Source organism: Erinaceus europaeus, chromosome 7, assembly GCF_950295315.1.
Source record: "Erinaceus europaeus chromosome 7, mEriEur2.1, whole genome shotgun sequence".
Classification (NCBI taxonomy): domain Eukaryota; kingdom Metazoa; phylum Chordata; class Mammalia; order Eulipotyphla; family Erinaceidae; genus Erinaceus; species Erinaceus europaeus.
The window spans coordinates 9403414-9422552 of NC_080168.1; the positions used below are offsets into that span (position 1 = coordinate 9403414).

Consider the following 19139-nt stretch of genomic DNA (forward strand, 5'->3'; position numbering starts at 1 on the left):
ATGAAGAGAGGGATCATGCCTTTTTTTTTTTTAATATCGTGTACCTTGGAACAACACAGACACTAGAATACAGTAGAGATGAACTATTTGGGGAAAGAATGAATTGGTGGGAACATTATGAAACACAAACAAAAAAACAAAACAAAACAAAATAAACCCTGGAGGACATGTCTCAAGAATGAGATGGTGGGCTCTCTAGTCCCAGGTTCAATACCCAGCACCACCACAAGCCAGGGCAAATCAGTGCTCTGATCTCTCTCTCTCTCTCTCTCCTCCTGTCTCTATCTCTCACATTAAAAATAAATTTGAAAAATATGCTTAAAAAAAGAATCAAATGGTGGCACCAGCATTTTTGGAAAAAGCAGGTCAATGGACTTGCTAAGCTCCACCCAAAGTCTGCGTAAGGAGGAGTAAGAAGTGGGAAAGTGCAATGGCCAGCACCAGTGTGAACCAGGAAATGCAAAGTCAAGATGGATCTGTCCTCACTGAGCTTCCTTTTAACATACCTTTTAGTCCAGGAAGACCCGGTGCACCTGGCTCCCCCATGAGACCTCTTGGCCCGGGGTCCCCCATTTCTCCTGGGTGGCCCTGCTGTCCAGGCATCCCTCTGTAACCTGTAGATAACAGAACAGTTCTGCAGACACTCGGGTGGTCTGTGAGTCCTTCTCATGGGACTGCCCCCTACATTCTTACTATATAAGTCAACAGTCACCGGGAATACTGTTTTCTTTTCACCTCCTACATCTCCTAACCCCAAGGAGAAGAATACACCTAACCTCAGGAGGAGAAAATGCACTTCTGAATGACTAAAGTTACCAGTTATGGTGCTAAAGTCTCACTTTATTATGAATAGGCAGGAAGTGAAGCTGTTAAAATGTTATGCTACGGGTCAGGGAGTGCCCCACTCTGTAGAGCACACACATTACTACATTACTATGCATAAGGACCCAGGTTTGAGGCCCTGGCCCCCACCTGAAGGGGGGAAACTTCACCAGCCATGGAGAGGTGCTGCAGATCTTTTATTCTTTGTTTCTCTTTCCTCTCTTTCTCTCTCCCTCTCTGTCTCTCACACCAGCTATTCAAAAGAAATAACAGACACTATTGGGAATAGTTGAACCATGCAAGTAGCAAGCCCCAGAGATAACCCTGGTGGCAGCAAATACTCATTTAAACAAATAAGTGAGCTAAAGTATTGTGCTGTGGGAGTCCTGTCTTCCTGGAGTCATCCTGAATGGCAAGGGGACTCGGGGAAAACCAGCAAGAAGCTTCTACCTATCACACCATGCAGGTGAGCCTGCCCCCTGGTAGACACTATACAGGTGCTGTCTGACTTTGATGATGTTGTCTGACTTGACTCCTAGACAAACTTTCAGGTGAGAAATAGGCATGTTAAACAGACTCTTTCAAAGTCCTAGGTTAGCAAAGGGGCAGAGCCAGACCAGACCTCGGGTCAAAAGGGTGGCTGGCTCTTCACAAGACACACGAGTTCCCTGAAAGGCCCCAGACTCCTTGGCGGGTACCTGGGCACCCTGGTGGTCCAAAGGAGCCAGGTGGTCCTGGTCTTCCGGGTGGTCCTTGAAGTCCCGGAGCCCCAGGCAAGCCCTGATCTCCAGGGGCTCCAGGAGGTCCTAGAGAAAGAGAAGTAACACGCCTGAGCTGTAGGCTGCTCGTTGGGGGTCTGTAACATCCTCAACTTCAGCCCCTTCTTGATTTTCTACAGGTACAGTTTTCCTACTGAAAAGTTAGCTTTAAGGAAACACTGAAAGCAAAACATCATCAATCCTGTCTCTCTAACACAGTCATTATATGCCTGCCTAGTTTAATCCCCCCCACCTCCCAATGACTGGCCAATCATGTCATTCCTAGCTCTCTACTTTAATCCCTATTTCCCCCATCGAACTATTTCTTTACAACTAACAAACAAACAACAGGAAAGCCTCTAGGAAAAACTCCCAGGTGTTATAGTAATTTATTGGACATATTTTTTATTCATTTAGGGCTGCTGAAATGTTTTAAAGTAAATCACAAGCATCCTGGAATTCCATCCCTAAATATAGAAACAGAAATTATACATATATAATTATATATATAATATATATAATTATATATATATGTCATCCCTGAAAGGGGATTTCTAATTTGTCTGATTAATTCATCAAATTAGCTTGATTCACATCACCTGTTGGCCCCCCATAGGGGCTGGCTAAATTGTTTTAATTAATTCACCTGTAGGCCCCACCCATACCAGGAGACAGACGGGCTAATTTGCCTGAATTAACTCACCTGCCCACACACGGAAGCTGCCTTGCAAATCAGCCTGATTCACATCACCTGCCTGACAAAACAGCCTGCTATATGCCCTCCATCCTCCAAACAGGCTGCCTTATTTACATGAATTAATTCACCCCTATACCTGGCAAGGGGGTTACGTAATTCTATTTATATATATATATATATATATATATATATATATATATATATATTTGTTTCAAACATCCTTTGGTTGGGCCCTATGGAAATATGCATTGGTATTTAAACTCTGTGCCCTCTTTAACTTAGTAATTCCCCTCTAGGAAATGGTCTTAAGCCAACACTCAGACAAGTGTGTAATGATACAAAGACATTTATTGCTCAGAGAAAGCAAATACCCATCCATTGGTGACTGGTTAAGGAAGTCATGCCAGAAGTCATTTAGCTGACAGTGACTATGTCACTGTATATAGATGAGTTTATCATAAATTACAGCAGTGTATATTAATTAGTCTTACATTTAAAAATAAATCTCTGGGTTGGGGGACAAGTAAGATAGCCCAACTGGGAGTGTGCTTATGACCAAGGCCTCCACTGTCCTGGGGAAGGCTTTGACACTGTTGAATCTCTCTCTCTCTCTCTCTATCCATATATACATATTTAGACCAATAGAGAAAAATGGCCTAAGTCTACTTTCCTCTCTGAGGAATTCCATTGTGTTGCTTTGGGCCCTAATTATTGTTCCTTCTTCAATGACGCATGAAGCTGTCAAGATACAGAGCACTGTTCTTCTGTTTTACCTAATGCAGCAAAATTCTGTCAGCATGTGACCCTCTGTCCTGAGGGATATACTATGTTCATTGTCACTGAGACAAATCAGATGACTGAGCATTGTTTGGCTATGAGGTATTATGTTGTTTTGGTTTGTGGTTCAGTAGATCACATTAATAAAGCCACAGTGGCAGTCCCCACTGGCATTCAAGTGTGCTTGCCTGAAGAGGAAAGCAAGGGTGGGAATGTCACCCTGCAGCTGTAGTTGTAAAGTTTTTATTTGTGTATCATTTTTATTATCACAGAGACTGTGAAACAGTCTTTAATTACGAGCAGTAGTTGCTGTGTCAAAACACAGGTCTGCCCAAGGGGAGTGGAGTGTTGGGTCAACATTATCAAACATGGGGTCCAAAGACCCAGAATCCTTAGTGTATAATCCTCGTGTCCTTCCTGGTAGTCTTTATAACTCTCCTATCTGACGTGTCTCTTAAGGGCCCAAGAAGAAGAAAGAAAATGTTGACACAATCCTTGCCAATTTGGAAGATAAATTAAGCACTCTAAAAAAATGAATTTCTGGATGCTAAGACCAAATCCAAGCAAAGAGAGCCAATATCTGCTTGGCAGCAGAAAGATGGAATGGGACTGTCAGTGAACTCACTGTAGATACCCGTGCTGACGCTCACTGATGCGTAACTAGAACTTACATTATAATGCAAGGTAACTTCTGCTTTTAAAAAAGTAATTAATCAACTTTTTAATGCAAATCTTCTCTTTTGTTTCCTTTTTTTCTTTTTTAACTGAGAAGACAAATGTAACTATACCTGGGCATCCAGGGCCACCTGGCTCCCCCTTTGGACCAGGGGGTCCGAAATGACTTGCTGGGTCACCTTTGCTTCCTGGAAGTGAGGAAAACATCGTAACGTCATTTAAGCTTTGTCCCATAGAAATGGATCCTTTTTAAAAAAATATTCCAATAGATGAATATTTGAAGAAAATGGCTTTTCCTTATATAATAACAACTACAATATAGATGAAAGATGTGATCTAAGCATACCTACACAGTCCCTAAAACTTTGGATGTTTTTGTGCCTGAACAACTCATGTGCTGCGAGTGGACCCTTTGTTTCTCTCCTTTTTTTTTTTTTTCCTTCCAAACAGAGGGAGCGGTAAGAGCAGGAGAGATGCACCAGGACTAGTCCACTGGTTGGAGAGTTTCCCCATGCACATGTGCTCATGTGGTAGCCAGGGTTTGAACCCAGGTCCTCAGACCTAGTCAAATGTGTGTTCTGCAGGGTGACCTACCTTCTCACCCCAGATTTCAATTTTTAAAAATTCCTTGAAGTAGTTTCAAATTTAGACTTTTAGTGAAAAAAAATGACTTAGTACTCAACTATAGCCGATATAACTGAAATTAGCTTTCTTTTAAATTATTTTTTATATTTATTTATTTATTTATTTATTCCCTTTTATTGCCCTTATATTATTGTTGTAGTTATTATTGTTGTTGTTGTTGGATAGGAGAGAGAGAAATGGAGAGAAGAGGGGGAGACAGAGAGGAGGAGAGAAAGATAAACACCTACAGACCTGCTTCACCACTTGCGAAGCGACTCCCCTGCAGGTGGGGAGTTAGGGGCTTGAACCCGGATCCTTATGCCAGTCCTTGTGCTTTGTGCCACCTGCGCTTAACCCGCTACGCTATCTCCTGACTCCACTCTTTTAAATGTTTTAATAAATATATTTATTTAGGGACCAGGTGGTGGTGCATTTGGTTGAGTGCACACACGTTATGATGCTCAAGGACCCAGGTTCAAGGCCCCAGGCCCCACCTGCAGAGGGAAAGCTTTACGAGTGGTGAAGCAGGGCTGCAGGTGTCTCTGTCTCGAGAAAGAAATTCTCTATCACCCCCTTCCCTCTTGATCTCCGACAGTCTCTAGCCAATAAATAAAGATAATAAAAAAATTAAGAATATATTTATTTAAATTTAATAAGAGAAAAAATGAGGGGGTGAGATTATATATAATCACCAAGACAGATGTCTGCAAACACTCTCACACCCAAATTATGGCCCATCATCATGCACCAGGACCTGCAAGCCGCCCCTCCCCCCACCCCTGTCCCTGCCTTCCTTTCCCACAGCCCTTTGCTTTGGTGTAATACACTAAACCAGTCCAAGCTTACTTTATGTTTCCACTTTCAAGGTATGAATCTGACTTATGGCCCTGGGCTTCTAAAGCATACCTTTTGGTCCCCTTGTTCCATTGACTCCTGGAAGTCCAGGGGGGCCTGAAGAACCCGGCTTACCCTGAGGGTGTAATGAGACTTAAGTCAGATCTCAAAAGGGTGTCAGATACAGAGAACACAAATACAGCATGACCCAATTATACTTTCCCACCACTGATTTGGTTTTTTTATATTTTGAATTGACAAGTAGAATTAGAAAAGCAATCTTATATTAATACATATTTCCTGGTTTGTTTTTTTTTAAGATTTTTTAGAACTTCATTTGATAGGACAGGGAGAAATTGAGAGAGCAAGAGAAACAGGGGCTAGAAACACACACAGAGACATCTGAAGCACTGCTCCACCACTTATGAAGTTTTCCCCCTGCAGGTGGGGGGACCAGGGGCTTGAACCTAGGTCCTTGCAAATGGTAATATGTGCACTTAACCAGGTGCACTACCACCTGGTCCTGTATTTCCTGTTTTTAAAATTCAGCCAAAACAACTCCTCTAGAACCAACGATACCAGCATCAACAGGTTACATTTACTTCTCTGCACTTGACTGCAAAGCAGAAATCTCTTCCTGAATTTGAATCAGACCTTGAATTTGAACTTTTGAACAAGTTGATACCAAACAAAACATCATTTTGTACCAAAGACTTTTAAAAAAAATATCTACCCCCCCCAAATATGGGTAGCTGATTAGATTGCTCAGAAATTACCAAGTCTGCCACTGAATGGACTGCAGTTCCAAATATCTCAAAAGATACTTAACTCATGATTATGATGATCCAACATACATACAACAAAATGTATGATGCCCACAATCAAGTTAGAAGGCATAAAAACCGGAACTGGAGGGCTTTTTCAGATGCTGTTGTATTTTGGCAAAGCAGATGTCGTTCAAACTAGGTTGTGAAGATGCTGTGGGCTGGGAGGTGGTCCAATCAGTAGTGCATATGAATTTCAAGCACGGGGTCCTGAGTTTGATCACCGGCATGGCATATACCAGTGATGCTCTGGCTCTCACGCTTTTATTAAAAACGTGAATAGACAGACAAGTAAATCCTTAAAATTGAAAGGAAATAGACTAGGCTGAGGTTAGTACTTGGAGTCTACGGGGTAAGTGACCTACTCATGTATGCCAGATCTAAGTGTTAGCAATGGCCAGAACGGACAGTGACATCATGACCTCCTGGAAGCTTCCATTATTCCCTGAGCTTACCTCTTACATAGTAAATGTTCGTGAGAGGAACATGCTGTCCACTGACAAACTCTAACTCATTATGGAGATTCTGATAGCACAGAGGGTTCATTACTCCCCCCACCCCCTGCAACAGCAGTTGCTTACCTGGTCACCTGGGAATCCTGGGAACCCAATGATCCCTCTCAGCCCAGGTGGGCCTGGAGGGCCTGGGGGTCCAGAAAGACCCGGCTGCCCCTTTCTGCCGGGTTCCCCTTTATGAATTCCAGGGGGTCCGGATCTTCCTGGCTCTCCTCTTCTCCCTGGTATCCCGGGGTCCCCTTTATCACCTGATGGGGTTGAAAGTATGATAAACCCTCCTTGGGAATAATGGACTGAGTCATAGTGGGGTTGAAAATGCTTCATCCTACTCTTAGGAGGTGATGCTAAAGGAATGGGTGGCAGTCTCTGGCTTCTGTGACCTTATGGTATAAAGCAGCCAGTTCATAGATGCAGAGGTCTCTATGGGGAAGCAGCATTTGCATGGATGTACCCATTTTACAGATGAGGAAGAACTCAACTAAACATTCTATTTGCCCCCTCCCCCAATAATTCATTATGGACAGAGAAAGGAGAATCAGCCAAGCTAAGAACTGGGTTTCACATAGGTTACTCCTCAACTTGGGAAAGAGAGCACAGTTATGACTGAGTCCTTGCCTGGTGCTCTTACTGAGGAGGGTCATTGCCAAGGCCATCGGGTGGCTTGTGAGACCGAAGAGGAGGGTAAGGAAGCCCCACCCCTGCTGGCTCAGGATCTGTAAGAGCCACAGGAGATTGCCATGCACACCTGATCTCGGAGAAGCATTAGCAGAAGAGACGTGGGTAGTCCCTGTTATTCATTTTAATACCTGCCACCCAAACCAAAGTATTGTAAAACGAGCCAGGATTATCTCTTAATGCCTCACTGACTAAACATAGATCACATGTAAGTTGGTGGCTCCAACAGGCTGTACCACAGAGCCCAGGTGAGGCAGGCTGCAGCCAACCAGATGTGGGTGATTACACTCTTGGATGCTCACACAATGACAAAAAAATCACTTCATGATGATATTCTCAATATGTTTCCATTGTTAGGTGATGTGTGAGTGAGTGGATCGTTCAGGATTGATCTGAATTTGGGAACATTAAACCTATAAATAAGTATGAACTTCAGCTAGGTCCTAGTGTGGAAAGGCAAGGGAAACAGTGTCAAGGGGTTGACCTATAGAGATTTAGATCTAAAAAAATAACCTTTGTGAAAATCTCAGTCTTATGGGGAAAGTGGCTTCATATGCTTGTCTGTTTAAATGACCTGTAAAGATATCAGTTTATGGGGGCCAGGTGGTGACCTTGACCCAGGTTCAAGTCCCTGGTCCCTATCTGCAGGGGAAAGCTTCATGTGTGGTCAAGTAGAGGCTGCAGGTCTCTCTGTGTCTCTTTCTCTCCCTATCTCCCTTCCCTTCTCAATTTATCTCCATATCTATCCAATACGTAAATTAAAAAATTTTTTAATTATTAAGAGTCATAAGGGGTTACCTTCTGCTCCTGGGAATCCATCATCTCCTGAGGGGCCAGGTTCTCCAGGCTTCCCCTTTCTGGAAATAATAGCCATTTCTCCTTCCTCTCCACGGAGTCCTTGAGCTCCTTGTGATATTAATTATGCAAAAACAAAACAGCACCATACATGTAACTCCTGTTATGATACCTCATGCCCAGCTTCCATATCCCTGTTAGATCTACTGAGCTGGATTTATGTGTTAGAAACAGCACTAACATCACTGATTGAGAGAGCTGTGATTTTTTTCTTGTCCTCTCCCAACCTGTCTAGTAATGGGGTTGGAATCTAATGCTACATGTTTGCTAAATTAACCGAACTGATCTTAGAGCCTTACGTGGAAAAGACTGGGATAAGATATTTCTTTTTTTTCTTTTTTTTTAATATTTATTTTATTTATTCCCTTTTGTTGCCCTTGTTGTTTTATTGTTGTAGTTATTATTGTTGTTGTCGTTGTTGGATAGGACAGAGAGAAATGGAGAGAGGAGGGGAAGACAGAGAGGAGGAGAGAAAGACAGACACCTGCAGACCTGCTTCACCGCCTGTGAAGCGACTCCCCTGCAGGTGGGGAGCCGGGGTTCGAACCGGGATCCTTATGCCGGTCCTTGTGCTTTGCGCCACCTGCGCTTAGCAGGCTGCGCTACAGCCCGACTCCCCAAGATATTTTTTTTATAATACTATTTATTTATTCCCTTTTGTTGCCCTTGTTGTTTGTTATTGTTGTAGTTATTCTTGTTGTCATTGTTGTTGGCTAGGACAGAGAGAAATGGAGAGAGGAGGGGAAGACAGAAAGGGGAAGAGAAAGACAGACATCTGCAGACCTGCTTCACCGCTTGTGAAGTGACTCCCCTGCGGGTGAGGAGCCGAGGGCTCGAACCTGGGTCCTTATGCCGGTCCTTGCGCTTTACGCCACGTGCGCCTAACCCGCTGCGCCACCGCCCGACCCCCCATAAAATATTTCTGTCTAAAACCATTTCTGTTCTAGGGTGAATTATCCAGTTGTTCATGCTTCTTAGCTCCTTATCTCCCTCTTCCTAGACAGCCCTTGTGTGAAAGCAACAAGCACTTAGCATTAATTAGTTCTCTCCTTAAAGAATTTCGAAAGGTATGGAGGGCACACAGTCTTTCTGTCTGACATTCACAAACACTGTCCAGCTTTAGGAATGTACTAGACTGGGGTCCTACCAGCTTGCTGGGAGTCGACCATGAACAATTGCAGAATCCTGTGAATCAGTTGTTAAAACTGGTGGCAGCTTTGATTTGGTTACAATGGGAATGTTTGTGCCAGGGCAGGAATACCGACACAAATACTGCCCAATAGGGCGTGTTTTTTTTTTTTTACTATTTATTATTTTTTAGAGTCAATTCATGGGGACACTGGTATTATTACCCAATTTTATTACTTAAGTGGGATAATTAAATAACAACACAATAGCACAGCAAACCATTTATCTCAGCTAGTGGTGTAGTTCTTTGATTCCCTGATTCTTCATAAGTAACTTGCACACAAGCAAAACAAACAGACAAAATAATAGCAGAATCAATCAACTGAGAAGTAAAAGCCATCTGAATGGAATACAAAGCTATTTAGTGAAAGGGCTTTAAGGGGAAAATTCTTGCTTTTGAAAGTTTTCAAGCTTTCATGCTCTTCAGGGAAATAGAATGTTCCCCCACTCAACGCCGCCTCAGGAGCAGAGAGGAAAGCAAGCTTAAAGGAATGAGCACATCCAACTTAAACCAAAGGCCTTGAAACTTTTATTTCATATAGGAATAAAAAACTTTCTTTGTTTCTTCTTTTTTTTTTTTTTAAAGGATCTGTGGTTCAAGGTGGGCAAACTACAGTTCTAATAAGATCTGTGAACACCAAGTGGCTTTTATACTTTTTTAAAAAAATCTTGAGGAGGACCTCAAAATAGGACCAATAGATTATGGACTTATTTATATTTTTCTGACCACGGCTATTTCTTGGGTTCAGAATCTGCACCATTTCACGGCTCTCAGGGGCCACTTTATTTTTCTGTTAGCTGGAGTGAAAGGGAGGGAGGGAGACACCTGCTGGTCCTCATGACTAACACTATGACATGTGGAAATGAAAGGAAGTTAAATTTCTGCATCCACAGACATAACTTTACTTATCTCTAACTGCTTTTATGCTGCACAAGCTGAACTGAGTAGGTGCAAGAGAGAACACCCAGCCAGTAAAATTAAAACTTTTAAATCTGTATCCTGACAAAAAAAAAGTTTAATTTTTTTTCCTCATAAAAAAAAAATTTTGAAAGACATTTTGGGATGGTGTCCTGGGCATGCCCCTTTTCAAGAGTTGAGAAGGCTCTCTGAAACCCATTTATATAAATCAAAGCAGTTGTTAATTTTTTTATTCACAAATAATTATATCATGTATATTGTAATCATATAAAATGTATAAAATAACATGATATATACTCTATTTACCAAGTCTTCAAAACTGTCATATTCTCACTATAAATCACATTTTAATTAAATAATATAATAAGTAGATTACATTGTTAATATGATATATGATAAATATACTATATGTAAGTATAGAAAATAGAACATAGCATATTATAAAAATAGAGACTATGGTATTTTCTATAATAATAAAATATTAATTATAATTATGATAATGATATGGAATGATATCATTCTACTATATCAATTATTTCTTAGTATGATTGGGAGGTAAGGAAGGCAAATCTTGTTTAAAATTCTGTAACACCTCAGAACACAGGGACAAAGACACTGAGTTCTGTTTCCTTAGATCACAGTCCTCTTCTAATCTGCTCAAACCCCAGTCAGGTCCTACCCCACCCGCCAGCTCACCTTTGTCACCTGTGTCTCCAGGGTCTCCCAGGAAGCCAGGACAACCCTTCTCTCCAGCTTCTCCTTTCCTGCCAGGATATCCTCTGGAACCAGGTTTCCCTCTCTCTCCTGGGAAACCTGGGAAGCCAGGCAACCCTCGGGGGCCTGAGGAGAGTTGGTGTGAATTCTCAGGACACGTTATTCCAGGGTGGTGAGGCCCCCCACATGTCTGTTCCCCACCTTCCCAGTGAAACTCACAAGCCCAGCTCTGTTGGCACTAAAAGTGAGTCACCCTCAACCTCCCTGCATGTGACAATCATTCTCTGCCCCCCATCCTCAAAACCCACCCTCCCCCTAGATCTGAGTGTGGACCCTCCTGACCATGTTGTACTTGCAGAGAGAACGGGGCATGTGGGAGGTAAGACCAGGGTCCATCCAGGGTGGAAGTTGCCTCATCCCTGACATTGGCATCCTACTGCTCCCACCCCAGACCTTCCAGCAAAAGGATTTATGGATTCTATGAGCCTAACACCCCACCTTCATTCCCTCAACTCTATACCTAGATATCAGGCTACTGGAAATAACATCAGAGAAAGCAAGAAGCAGGCTGAAGTCACCAAGAGAAAATCAAAGTCCGGCTACTCTAAGAACATAAGCTACAGTGGAGGCCCACCCAATAAGCTGTCCTTGCCATGAAGTTCAAGTTCATAAAATTGTGGGGAAATGGGGGGTAAAAAGCACAACCTACCTTTTGCGCCTGGAAGACCAGGTAGTCCATCATTTCCAAAGGAGCCTGGAATTCCAGAGGGCCCTTGGGGCCCATCTGCCCCTGGTTGTCCCTGGACACCAGGAAGACCCTTCATCCCAGTTGGTCCAGGGGGGCCCCTATCCCCCTGATCTCCTTTCCAACCTGGGGTACCTGAAACAGACCAGTGACAACAAGGTGTGAGGAATAGAAACTGGCTTTATCTACAAAATCTTATTCATGGTAGCTTAGAGGGCACCCCTCTGATAGCTTCAACAATAGAAAAGCAATATGGATCACCTAAAATAACAGTAGCAACCCATCACAGTTAAGAATACAGTTTTCTGGAGAGCCAGGCAATAGCACACTGGGTTAAGCGCACATAATGTGAAAAGCAAGGAGCTACGCAAGGATACTGGTTTGAGCCTCTGGCTCCCCACCTGCAGAGCATGGGGGCGGTCGCTTCACAAGTAGTGGAGCAGGTCTGGGGGTGTCTTCTCTCTCCCTATCTTGCCCTCCCCTTTCAATTTCTCTCTGTCCTATCCAACAACAACAACAACAACAAATAATAACAGCAGCAACAACAATGGAAAAATGGCCACCAGGAATAGTGGATTCATAGTGATGGTACCAAGCCCCAGCAATAACTCTGGAGGCAAAAATATAAATAAATAAATAAATAAATAAATAAATAATAAAATTAAATATATATATATATATATATAGTTTTCTAGCTTCTATACAAAAGGAAGGCAGGCTACTTGAATATATATTTCCCAGCTGAAATGTATGACTATTATAGTTTGTATTTTTTTCTTTTTATTTTTTAAAGTTTCATTTAGTATGGGGTAGAGACCGCGAGAAATTGAGAGGGGAGGGAGAAATTGAGAGGGAGAGAGACAGAGAGACACCTGCAGCCCTGCTTCACCACTTGTGAAGCTTTACCCCTGAAGGTGGGGACCAGGGCCTTGAACCTGGGCCCTTGAGCATTGTAATGGGTGCACTCAAACCAGGTGTGCCACCACCTCGTCCCTATAGTTTGGATTTTTAGTGGCAAATGACAGGGGCGATGACCAAAAATGTTATTGGTGTTTATTCTTGGAGGCCAGGGACTAGAAAACTTCTTCAAAGAAAACTTCCCAGGCACTTGCTGAAGCTACAACCCAGTAAATTCTGACCTCATTGTTCATCAGGATAAGAGATTTATAGAAATCAGAGCCACCTTATCAAGAATGATTAAAAGCTATAGAGACACAAAATAGTTCACTTGGAGAGTGAGCTGCTTTGTCATGTACATGACCCAGGCTTGAGTCAGGCCACCACTGCAGGGAAGGAAACTTTGGTGTTACGCTCTCTTTCACTCTAAAAAATGTAATCAGGGAGTCGGGCGGTAGCACAGCGGGTTAAGTGCATGTGGCTCAAAGCACAAGGATGGATGTAAGGATCCTGGTTCGAGCCCGGGCTCCCCACCTGCAGGGGAGTCGCTTCACAGGCAGTGAAGCAGGTCTGCAGGTGTCTATCTTTCTCTCCCCCTCTCTGTCTTCTCCCTCCTCTCTCCATTTCTCTCTGTCTTATCCAACAACAATGACAACATCAATAATAACAATGACTACAACAATAAAACAACAAGGGCAACAAAAGGAAATAAATAAATATTTTTTTTAAATGTAATCAGACAGACAAATAAAAAGTTCTCCTGGGCATGGGCTGATTGGTGGTATAACTGGGTTGAGTGTACATGCCACAATGTGTAAGAACTCGAGCTGAAGTCCCTAGACCCCACCTGCAGGGAGAGGGAGCTTCAAGAATGGTGAAACAGTGCTGCAGGTGTTGCTATTTTTTAAATCTTTTTATTTATTTATTATTGGATAGAAACAAAGAGAAAATAAGAGAGGAAGGAGTAGATAGAAATGGAGGAGAGAGAGAGAGAGAAAGAGAGACAGAGAGACGGACAGTGCACCTTCACCACTCCTGAAACTTTCCCCTTGAAAGTGGGGATCAGGGGCTTGAACCCAGATCCTTGTGCACTGTAATGTGTGTGCTTAACCACATGCTTTGTCTCCCAGGTGTTTCTCTTTGTCTCTACCTAACTTCCCCCTTCCTTCTCAATTTCTGTCTCTATCCAATTTTTATAAAACAAGCTATAGAGGCAGGGGTTGACCCAATCTCATTTGGATCTGGGCAGAGGCTACACTCCTGCAGTTGAATAAATGCAATCAGATCTCAACACAGAAGGACAAGCTGAATGGTAAAAGTGGGGGTCAGACTAGAAAGCTCTCCCTCTCTCCGCCCCAGTGCTCTGTGTGGAGAGACACTCTCCTGGATCACTTGGAGCTCCGGTAGCATCTTGCTGGAATGAAAGGTCCTGATTGCTCTTTAACTGAGCTGATTTTTATGACTTCTCTGCTGCGGTCAGTGACCCTCTCAGTGACTGAAACCCACAGTGTAAGTGGCATCCCACTAGCCCCTCTTGTGTCACTCCTATGGTTCTCAACTGACACTTGGAGTGACATAAGCCAACAGGAAGCCCACACTACTCGCTGCACCCCTCAAAAGTAAAAGCACCTGGAGTGTTGTTGTTGCTGCCATTTATAGAAAAGCCACAGGTGAGCCTGTCCATTTGTACGTAGGGCTGCCCCTTTGACACTTGCTGACACTTACCTGGGCTGCCTGGAGCCCCCGGCAGTCCTGGGGAGCCCGGTCTTCCCGGAAGTCCCTTTTCACAGTAGCATCCAGGTTCACCAGGGGGGCCTGGAAACCCAGCACTCCCCTCTCTGCCTTTAGGACCTTTGAGACCTGGAGGTCCAGGGTTGCCAGCTGGTCCTGCAAGGATACAGCGCACCCGAGATATCAGGGCATCAAACTGTTCAGCTCGCTTCTGTCAGTACATAGAGCCCAGGCAGAGCAGTATCCATCAATACCAGGAGTCCTGACACTTTGGTGTTGGCTCTCTGCTTAAATGAGATAGTCTCTGAAAGGGCTTGCTTATCAGAGATAGTGCTAAGCTTCCAAAGAAGGGAAAACCCAAGCTTGCATTGCTGAGTTATCTGATAAGGTCCTGGATATAGAAGCTGCTTATGCAAATTAAGGAAATATGTTTCTTCCTGGTTTAATTAACCTCGAGCTTGGCAGTAGGCTTTCCACTAGATCACAATACTTACTTATGCATGCATGTGAATTTGCATTTAGCAAGATATTTCCTCACTTGAATTCTCAAAATTTCTGATTGGTTTTACCCTGGTTTTCAGTACTATAAGATATTAGGAATAGAGTCTCATACCCATATGTGTGTAGACAACTCACCACACCTACCACCTAGGTTCTACTTCAAATTCTGAATTATTGAAAGAACAGTGTCATAATCTGCAGAAAGAAAAAGAAGCCCTCCCAAATTTCACACCCCCAAACGAAAATATCCATCTTAGTTTTCCATATTTTTATTGGAGTTTTGACTCATGTTGCCCTCTTTAAAACAGTAACCACAGAGTACGTTTAAGTTGGATTATTTCACATGGCATAAGAATCTCGAGTTTCCCATTCTGTTGTCATCTTTACAGATATATTTTGAATCGCTAACCACTGAATACTATCCTTTGGAAAGAGAATTACTTTATTCTCTTTGTTGTTCCTAATTGTTCTTTTAGTGTGTGTAATAGCACAAGGATATTTTTTCTCACACTTTCTGTTAAACATTCAGTTTAAACACATTTTTACAAGTGATCGAGTAGGGCAACAGGGTCACAATTATTTTCATTAGCTCATACAATGCATTGTGTTGTTGCTCTCCGATTAATTAAGTTCTCATTTAGGAATATTTTGACTTGCAAATTACCAGTCCAATTCCCTGAAGACACAGAGTGCAACTTCTTCTCTGCCCCTTATCTGACTTCTACAACTACACTATCAGGGAAGGCCTGTGAATCCTGGTTGATCACCTGCTAGAAGAGAACCAGGACAGTGTTTGTAAGATCAAGCCTGGGATCTAGACCACTCTTGGTCACTCTGACCCAAGGAAGGGTTCAAGCTGCCACAGACTATCCCAGATCCAAAACAGATAGACACCCAGCAGCTACCAAATCACAGGGAGTGAACTGAGTCATAGGGAGCTGCCTCACCTGGGACAAGCACCAAGAAAGAACAAGGGCAACAGTGAAATCAAAGTTTTTAATGAAAGGAAATCAGAACTCAGCGATGAGGGAAAAATCCTTGAGTGAAAACTTCCCATTCTAGCTTCCCGGCTCAGGATAGTCGGAGCATTCTGCAGGGTCCTGACCCAGAATCAAGTTTAGACACAGGGACTGCATTGCCTTCTTACCTGCAGAACCCGGGCATCCTGGCCCTCCTCTGAGTCCTTTCGGTCCCGGCTCTCCAGAGAGACCCCTCTTTCCAGGGGGCCCTGGGTGACCATATACGGGGTCCCCAGGTATTCCTTTCCGACCATGTGCTCCAGGTAAGCCAGGAGGGCCTGGGGGTCCCCTAGGAGAAGACCCCCTTTCACCTCCTAAACCTGGATCTCCCGGCTCACCTTGAAATCCTATTGAACAGCAATGACAAAAGTTTCATTGTTAAATGAACTCATATAGAACTGACATACATGTAAGGCTACTAATTTCATTAAAAACACAGTAAAGGAAGGCAGAAAGAGGGTTGAGGGGAGGGAAATTTCAAGTCCAGGTGCTCAAGGATGAACCTCCTTTGGGAGTTAGTGCTGTGCAGACACAAATCTCAGTGTGAGGAGAAATAGTACCCATGTGCCAACAACTGTACTGTAAATCTGTAACCTTTCAACAAAAATTAGACACTTTGGGAGTTGGGTGGTTGCGTGAAGCGCAAGGACCGGTGTTAAGGATCCTGGTTTGAGCCCCCGGCTCCCCACCTGCAGGGGAGTCACTTCACAAGCGGTGAAGCAGGTCTGCAGGTGTCTGTCTTTCTCTCCCCCTCTCTACTCCTCCTCTCTCCATTTCTCTCTGTCCTATCCAACAACGACGACATCAATAACAACAAAAATAATAACTACAACAGTAAAACAACAAGAGCAACAAAAGGGAATAAATAAATATTTTAAAAATTAAACAATTTAAATTAAAAACACAACTTATTATAAGACAGGGGTATTTGTGAAGAATAGCTTAATGGGTAATGTTCTTTTCTCACTGTTTTTAGGGAAATAAGTTATAAATTGTTTTGAGATAAACAACATGTTTTTTAAGTAAGTCATTTTGTTGGTGAAATAATGGCCTACAGGATGGTTGTTGACATCTGGGTACAATTCCCCGTCCTAGGTGAGAGGTGTCTACACACCACCCACACCATCATCTTCAGTCTTCCTCCTCCATCCTGCACTGGACCCCCAGAACACTCTCAATCCCCTATCTTTCCCCCTCCCCATAACTTGGCCATTTTCTATAAACCAGTGTTTCCCTGGTTGCTTTCATTCTCTGGTAAATAGTTTGACTATATTGAACAGTTTATACATCATACTAGATGAATAACATCCTATAGCTTGTGCTTCAGGTGGAAGGAATTTAGAAAATGTATCCAGTTATTATACTTCTATCAAAACACTGCTAAGAACTTACTATGTTAAGAAAATCAGTGCATTTGTAAGGATTATTTTATTACTAAGATCATTCAGTGTTAGCGATAGCTCTGGAGGCAAAAGAGAGTGAGAGAGAGAGGCAAACATTCCTAGAGCAGGAAAAGTACTTATTTACCAGGAGGACCAGGGATTCCTGAGAGTTCTCGTTTGCCCTGCTGACCTTTCTGTCCATCAAAACACCTTGGACCAGGAGTGCCAGGAGGGCCAGGAAATCCTTTCAAACCTAAACGGTGACAACAAGACAGAGATGCAATAAAACACAAATCAGCAGGGAAGCAATTACAGAAGCCAGACCTTCCACCTTCTGCATCCCACAATGACCTGGGGTCCATACTCCCAGAGGGTTAAAGAATAGGAAAGCTATCAGGGGAGGGGATGGGATACTGAGTTCTGGTGATGGGAATTGTGTGAAGTTTTTATAAATAAAATTAAAGAAAAAAAACCACAAATCAAATGACAGTGAAATAAAGTGACTCAAAAAATTGATACTTTTTTTTTCCCCCCCTCAGAGTCATTGCTGGGGCTCAGAATGAATCTATTGCGCTATGAGTCTATTGCTTCTGGAGGCTATTTTTTCCCATTGTGTTGCCCTTGTTCTTGTTGTTTTTATTGTTGCTGCTGTTGTTGTTGGATAGGACAGAGAGAAATGGAGAGAGGAGGGGAAGACAGAGGGAGAGAAAAAGATAGACACCCGCAGGCCTGTTTCACCGCTTGTGAAGAGACCACCCCCTGAAGGTGGGGAGCCGGGGGGCTGGAACTGGGATCCCTCCGCCAATCCCTGTGCTTGGCGCCATGTACACTTAACCCGGTGTGCTACTGCCAGGCCCCTTCATGCTTGTTTTTACGTGCATTTCCATTTAGTGTGTGGGAGGGGGAGGTGCCCAGTCTCAGTAACACAGACATTTATGAGACTTGTGTTTCACATGTAAGTATATCACAGGAAGACATGGGAGATAGCATAACGGTTATGCAAATGAATTTCATACCTGAGGTTCTCAGTTCCCTGGTTCAGTTCTTAGCACCACCTAGGAAGTGATTTTTACAAATACTATTTGAGAAGCCATACTGGTCTTATTAGGTTTTTTTTTTTTTTAAAAGCAGAGCACTACTCAGCACTGATTTATGGTGGTGTGGGGGATTGAACCTGGGACTTTGGATCCTCAGGCATGAGAGGCTCTTTGCATAACCACTATGCTATCTACCCCCCCCCTTAGAATTTATTTTCTAAAATAGTTATTTATTACTGGGTAGAGACGAAGTGAAATTGAGGTGGGGGAGGTAGAGGGGAAGAGAGCCAGAGAGATAAACTGAAGCCCTGTTTCACTATTCATGAAGCTTCCCCCCGCTGCAGGTGGGGACCAGGGGCTTGAACCCAGATCCCTGTGCACTGTAATGTGTGCGCTAAACTAGGTGTGCCACTGCCTGGCCCCAAGAAGCCATACTATGTGAGTAGGCTGGACAGACTCCATTTTGCTGGTCACATATAGAGTGCATTTCTCACATGCCTTCCTTCTCTTCCACAGGAGCCTTTCACAAAACAAGAAACTGATTTTGCCCTGTCTGTCAGTACTAGGAAAAAAATAAACTAGAAGCCTGGCACTCCATGAGGGATTGTATAAGGAAATTATCTCCAAATACTAGGACCACCAAGCTCCAGTGTGTAAAGATGCTATCTCAGATTTTACATGGGGCATGGCTTCTAAGCTCTGGTGAATTATTTTTGAGTGAGTGAGCATCTTCCCATGGCCAGAAAGTCACATGAAGGATTCAAACTGATGACAACACATCTGACCCTTTGTGCTCACTGAACACACTCACTTTTTAAAGCCCTAAACCTCAGCCTGGAAACTATATATATTCCTTTTTTTAGATGTAAGTCTGTCATCTTCTTGGGTTCTGCTAGCACCTGACAATAAACTCGTCTTCCTTGCATCAACCTTGTCTCCTGATTAATTAG

The 19139-nt window shown here is 43.2% G+C and overlaps 1 protein-coding gene across 3 annotated transcripts in view; it reads right to left on the reverse strand.

The window, feature by feature from the left end:
• Window positions 1-19139, reverse strand: part of COL4A4 (collagen type IV alpha 4 chain) — a 153475-nt gene that overhangs the window by 54076 nt on the left and 80260 nt on the right. For all 3 annotated transcript variants that reach the window (XM_060193697.1, XM_060193696.1, XM_060193695.1), the window contains exons 27-37: window positions 17298-17405; window positions 15899-16117; window positions 14245-14406; window positions 11587-11757; window positions 10860-11003; window positions 8000-8107; window positions 6593-6774; window positions 5260-5323; window positions 3843-3917; window positions 1521-1628; window positions 507-614 (exon numbers count right to left, since the gene is read on the reverse strand). In XM_060193697.1, the coding sequence (XP_060049680.1) occupies window positions 507-614; window positions 1521-1628; window positions 3843-3917; window positions 5260-5323; window positions 6593-6774; window positions 8000-8107; window positions 10860-11003; window positions 11587-11757; window positions 14245-14406; window positions 15899-16117; window positions 17298-17405 (1449 nt within the window). The remainder of the gene's footprint in view (window positions 1-506; window positions 615-1520; window positions 1629-3842; window positions 3918-5259; window positions 5324-6592; window positions 6775-7999; window positions 8108-10859; window positions 11004-11586; window positions 11758-14244; window positions 14407-15898; window positions 16118-17297; window positions 17406-19139) is intronic.